Here is a 5,149-nt window from a genome sequence, read left to right as displayed (position 1 = left end):
GGTGCCTTCACTGAACTTCCTCTGGCCTCGGCAAGCGCCAGAGTTCCTTGTGCCACTCACTCGGTTTTTGACTTGAAAAAGCAGTGATGGGTTGATTGTGTTGTTTTGGGGGGTTGGTTTATGTTTTTTTTTAACAAATCAGGCAGTATCTCTGGCTTGCAGGCAGGTCGTGTCCTGCCCCGCTGAAGCCATAACACATTTCTCACTCTGAAATCATAGAATCATGGAATCACAGGATGGTTTGGGTTGGAAGGGACCTTAAAGCTCCTCCAATTCCAACCCCCAGCCACAGGCAGGGACACCTTCCACTAGAGCAGGTTGCTCCAAGCTCCGTCCAGCCTGGCCTTGAACACTGCCAGGGATGGAGCATCCACAGCTTCCTTGGGTAGCCTCCAGCGCCTCACCACCCTCACAGTAAAGAACTTCTGCCTTATATCTAACCTGAACTTCCCCTATTTCAGTTTGAACCCATCACCCCTTGTCCTATCACTACAGTCCCTAATGAAGAGTCCCTCTGCAGCATCCCTGTAGCCCCCTTCAGACACTGGAAACACACAGATGTAAAAGCCTCTCATCAGTCTGTGACAGCAATATAGAAACTATCATTAGATTAAAACTGACCTCATTTGCTTCTTGAAGCTCATGCTGTTTTCTTCCTTGCATGGAGCTAATGTGAGCCACAAAGATCAGCTGTGTGCCTTTTGCTTCCCCTTCCCCTCCTATTAGAGCCATGCTGTTGCACCAAGTCAGCAGCAGTGCGAGTTCACACTGTTCCCAACAAAACCTCTCTCTTTATTGATGTTAAAGGACCATGAAAGGCAGAGAAAGGCTTCTAGGAAAAGCCAGCTGTGGGAAGCTTTCATCCTGCACGTTTTGCCTTTCCTTCATTAAACTCTTGCACTTTTTCTGTTCTCCAGGAGGGGGCTGAGTCTTCCCACCAAAAGAGGGTGAATTTCATGTCGTTCCTTTTCCATTGCTCGCTTTAGAACTCCTACACTCCTCACTTCCTTCTGCTGCCCGACTTTGCAGGACTTTTCAGCATTATTGTTATAGCAGTTCAGTATTTCAGAGGGAGCCCACACGTTTTCAGAACTAAGTATATCCCCAGCTCCCTAGTTACACTTGGCACAATGGCCTTGCAAGCCAAAACACGCTCCTGACAGGAATGCAAAGGCTTTACAGAGAGTTGTAGAAAGGTGAAGTGATGGTAGAGTCCCAGGAGAAGTGATGAGCTGGCATGGCATGGGTGAGCAGCTGCCCAAGAGATGCAGAGGGCTGGAGAAAATGCGCTATCCTTTGGTCTGTGGCAGCACTTGGGTGTGACCTGGGAGATGGAACAATTTGTCCCTTCATTCCAGAGCTCAATCCTACCCTGGATTGTTGTGAGGGTGTTTGCCCAGAGGTTTAAATGACACCTACAGACTTTTCCCCAAACCATGTGGTTGGTTTCTCTGTCTGTTCACCAATGCTGATGGGTTGTGGCTTCTCCTGAGCGCTCAAGCTGCTTGTTAGGATTGCTTGGAAGTAGGTGGCAAGTTGCAGGTCTGGTGCTTTGAGTCTCCAACAAGCCTCACTTACCTTGTAACTCCTTTTTCTTTCAGTTTGGTGACCTCACATCCCTGTCCCCAACGCTGCTGGACAAAGGTACCTCCTCTCCCTCAGGGGAAGTGCTGCTGGGTCAGGGTTAAATCGCTGTGGGAGGGGGAAGCTTGTGCTGGCTCTTCCACCCTGCTCTCTTGGGAAAAAGAACCTCTTCCCTTCTGACTGCCACTCTCATGCTGAGACCTGTCCTTTGCAGATGACATTAGTGACCTGGGCAACGAGGTGGACACGGACTCCAGGAGCATGGGAGAGCCGCTGGTGAAACGGGAACGCAGCGACCCCGGCTACTCGCTGCAGGAGATATGAAATGGGGACTTGGCTTTTCTCCAGCTGGGGGAAGACATCCAGAGCCAGGTTTGATGCTCACAAGCCTGAGTCTCCTGTATCTGCATAATTAGTGCCTCTTAGTTTCTCTTTATGTTTACTTGTGTTTGAGGAGGGCTCCGGGAGAGCCGCTGGTGAAACGGGAACGCAGCGACCCCGGCTACTCGCTGCAGGAGATATGAAATGGGGACTTGGCTTTTCTCCAGCTGGGGGAAGACATCCAGAGCCAGGTTTGATGCTCACAAGCCTGAGTCTCCTGTATCTGCATAATTAGTGCCTCTTAGTTTCTCTTTATGTTTACTTGTGTTTGAGGAGGGCTCCGGGGTGAGCCCACGACGGAGCTGGTTTGGCTGCCAGCTTTCCTTCAGCCTCACTTGAGGCTGGGTGCTTCCAAGCGATGGAAGCCCTTTGGTCAGCAGTGGATCCAATGTGCCTGGCTGGGAGAGCCTGTCCTCTCCAGCCTGAGCCAGGTGGGCAAATGAGGCTTCGCCTTTCAGGGAAGGTGGTTTGGGTTGCTTCCCCACTTGTGAGACTTCACTGTGATAGAAACTTGAACCAATCAGTGCCCAAGAAGAAAGAAAAATACCTGATCCTTCTCCTCCAGCCTTTCAAGACAAGTTGTCCTGGCTCTGACTTTGCCAAATCATTTGTACCATGGAGTGCAGGACAGTACATCCCTCTTGTACCCACCTGGGGAGAGGGCTCCAGGCTGCACATCCATCTGGTCCCGGCGGAGTGGTGCACGTGTGTGCTCTGGGACTGACACGTACATGCTCTGGGACAGGATTCCCAGCTGCTCCTGTGTCTCCCCAGCTCAGCGTTTCATTGCTGATCTGCAAATGCTCCTGGGCCACTGTCAGGCCAACGCAAGATACCAAAGGACTGAGGAAGCAGCAGCTGGTTGCAAAGTGTGTGCCCTGCGTGCTGATGCCCATGGGCAATCCCCATCCTCCCCAGGCAGAGGGGGACTGGTCCCACATCCTGGGCTTTGTCAAACTCTCACCGATGTCCTGCTAACGTGTTGAAGGTGGGTGCAGCTGCCTGTAGGGCTGCGTGTGGAGGATGGGGTGAGGGTGTGTGACTGCAGTGCCTTAGGCTGGGCTGGCAGGCCCATTTCCCCCTGTGCTGGGTGAGCTGGCACAGCTCAGGCTGAAACAGCCCATCCCGTGGAGCAGTGAGGGGTTGTCACAGCCCCGGGTGTGCTCAACACTCCACCAGCATTCCCCTGTGCTGTATCACTTCTGCAGCATCATGGTGGTGGCTCCCGTGGGGCTGAGCTGGGGGAGCTTCTGCCCCAGCGGGGTTTTATTCTCCCTTTCCATGACCTGTGAGGTCTGGGCTGATGTGGGCTACACAGGGCAGAGGAAGGGGGTGGAATCTGTCATCAAGTCAAACAGCAAAAACAAAACCCTGGGGCAAATCTGTCTGTGAATAAAGGCTGTGTCATAAATAGCTTTTATTATTATTATTATTTCTAATGATGCAGTATTTGATGTGAGCTTTTCCAGGGGTCTCGTGTACATTTGCATATCAGAGTATATTCTATCCAAGTATATTATTTACTCACTCCAAATGGTACTAAGGTAGCTGTGACACTTGAAAAACTAGTGCTAATGGAAAGTAAAAAGAACGTGTGTTTAGTGGCACATCTTTCCCTCTGACTGTCCCGTGTTGTTGTCTGTCAGGGTGATGTTTGTGTGTATATGTCTCATATCAAAGTAGCAGGAGGCAAGTGAGAAAGCTGGATTTGTCTGTAAATAACCACAGTGAAAACTCCCTGGGTCAGAGTCTGCACTTCAGATCCTGCTGATGAGATAAGATGGTCTAAAAAAACAACTGAGCAACCAGGTCTTAAACTCCCCTGCTCCCACCCAGTGTGGGCTGAACTTCAGTGGGTGCATCGGCTCTCTGCAGCCGCTACCGACCGACCTCAGCCACCTTCTGCTTCCCGTGGACGGGCAAAGGAGATGCTCTGGAGCTCTGCAGCACTGTGCAAGGAGTCTGGATAACCACCTAAACCCCATCTGCACAAAATTCCCAGCTAAACCTGGATAGCAATAAACATATATCAAATGCTCAGGCCTGTACAATAAATGTTGTGGTGCCATTTCTTCTTTAGTCCTTGAAAGGAGGTGTCAGGGAGACGATGCAGCCTTGCTGCCATGAGGGCAGATGCAGGATCTGCCCCATTGTGGTCTAATCAAAGCAGTTCTGGCCAGGGACCTGGTGGCTGCAGGGAGAAAGATTCCCCATGAAACAGCAGCTGGTTTGTAGGGGTAATAATCCCATTGCACCAGAGTTCACAGTGGGGAGAAGAGGCTGAAAGATGAGGCTGCTGCTAAGCACGGGGCCATGAGAACCATTTTCCAATTACACTTCCAGACTAATTGTGGAGGATGGGAGAAGTGAGAGGGATGTGACAAGTGACATTATTCCTGCTTGGACCCCTCCGGAATGGAAGGTTTAGACTCAGCCCCTCTCCCCTGCATCCTTGCTTGCTTTGCTCTCCCTCAGGATTACACCTGCTCTTGCAGGGATGGCTGGACCAGCCTGAGCCTCTTCCTTCAGATCCTGAGCCTCAGGGCTGGAACAAGGGGAACACAGAATCAACTGCGTTGGAAAAGCCCTTTAAGGTCAACTCCAACCATTCCCCAGCACTGCCAAGGGCACCACTAACCCGTGTCACTGAGGGCCTTGTCTATTTGGGAACACTTCCAGGGATGGTGGTTCCGCCCCCCGGCTCCCTGGGGAGCTGAGCAGCATCTCCTCACCCTGAGCACACCCGGCTGCAAGCAGAGAGCAAAGCACAGCTCCAGACACACTCACACCCTCCAGCTCCAGCTGCCTCTGTCTTGCCCTGTGGTATCCTCACTGGCAGTTGATCTGCTTCCCATCACACATTCCAGTGAGGAGTGTCCTCGTTGTCACCCACCGCCCAGTGTCACCACCTTCCATGGACCATGGCTGTTCCCACTTCCTGTGCCACCTCCTGCATCCCAGGACTGTCTCTTGCACTCACCACCACGCAGCTCCCAGCCAGCAGAGAAAGCCAGGACACGACAGGGAAGTTTGAGGTGGTGCCGAGGGTGGTGGGTGACACCAAGTGTCCCAATCCCAGGGCAACCAGGGGCGTGCAACACCGTGGAGCCAGTTCGGCATTGCCAGTCCCTGGACTTGTCCTGGAGGGATGAGCTTCAAGCAGGACAGTGTGGCACAGCCGGGG

The 5,149-nt window shown here is 52.2% G+C and overlaps 1 protein-coding gene across 1 annotated transcript in view; it reads left to right on the top strand.

Annotated features, from left to right (window-relative positions):
* Positions 1 to 1,996, top strand: part of RFX2 (regulatory factor X, 2 (influences HLA class II expression)) — a 28,281-nt gene extending 26,285 nt beyond the window's left edge. The window contains exons 15-16 of the mRNA XM_010023917.1: positions 1,602 to 1,644; positions 1,799 to 1,996. Coding sequence (XP_010022219.1) covers positions 1,602 to 1,644; positions 1,799 to 1,908 — 153 coding nt within the window. The 3' untranslated portion in view covers positions 1,909 to 1,996. The remainder of the gene's footprint in view (positions 1 to 1,601; positions 1,645 to 1,798) is intronic.
* Positions 1,997 to 5,149: the final 3,153 nt, after the last annotated feature.

The sequence above is a fragment of the Nestor notabilis genome, unplaced genomic scaffold (assembly GCF_000696875.1).
Source record: "Nestor notabilis isolate BGI_N333 unplaced genomic scaffold, ASM69687v1 scaffold4071, whole genome shotgun sequence".
NCBI classification, from domain to species: Eukaryota; Metazoa; Chordata; class Aves; order Psittaciformes; family Psittacidae; genus Nestor; species Nestor notabilis.
The sequence above is the reverse complement of the archived record's forward strand: the minus strand, read 5'-3'. Positions and strand labels throughout refer to the sequence as shown.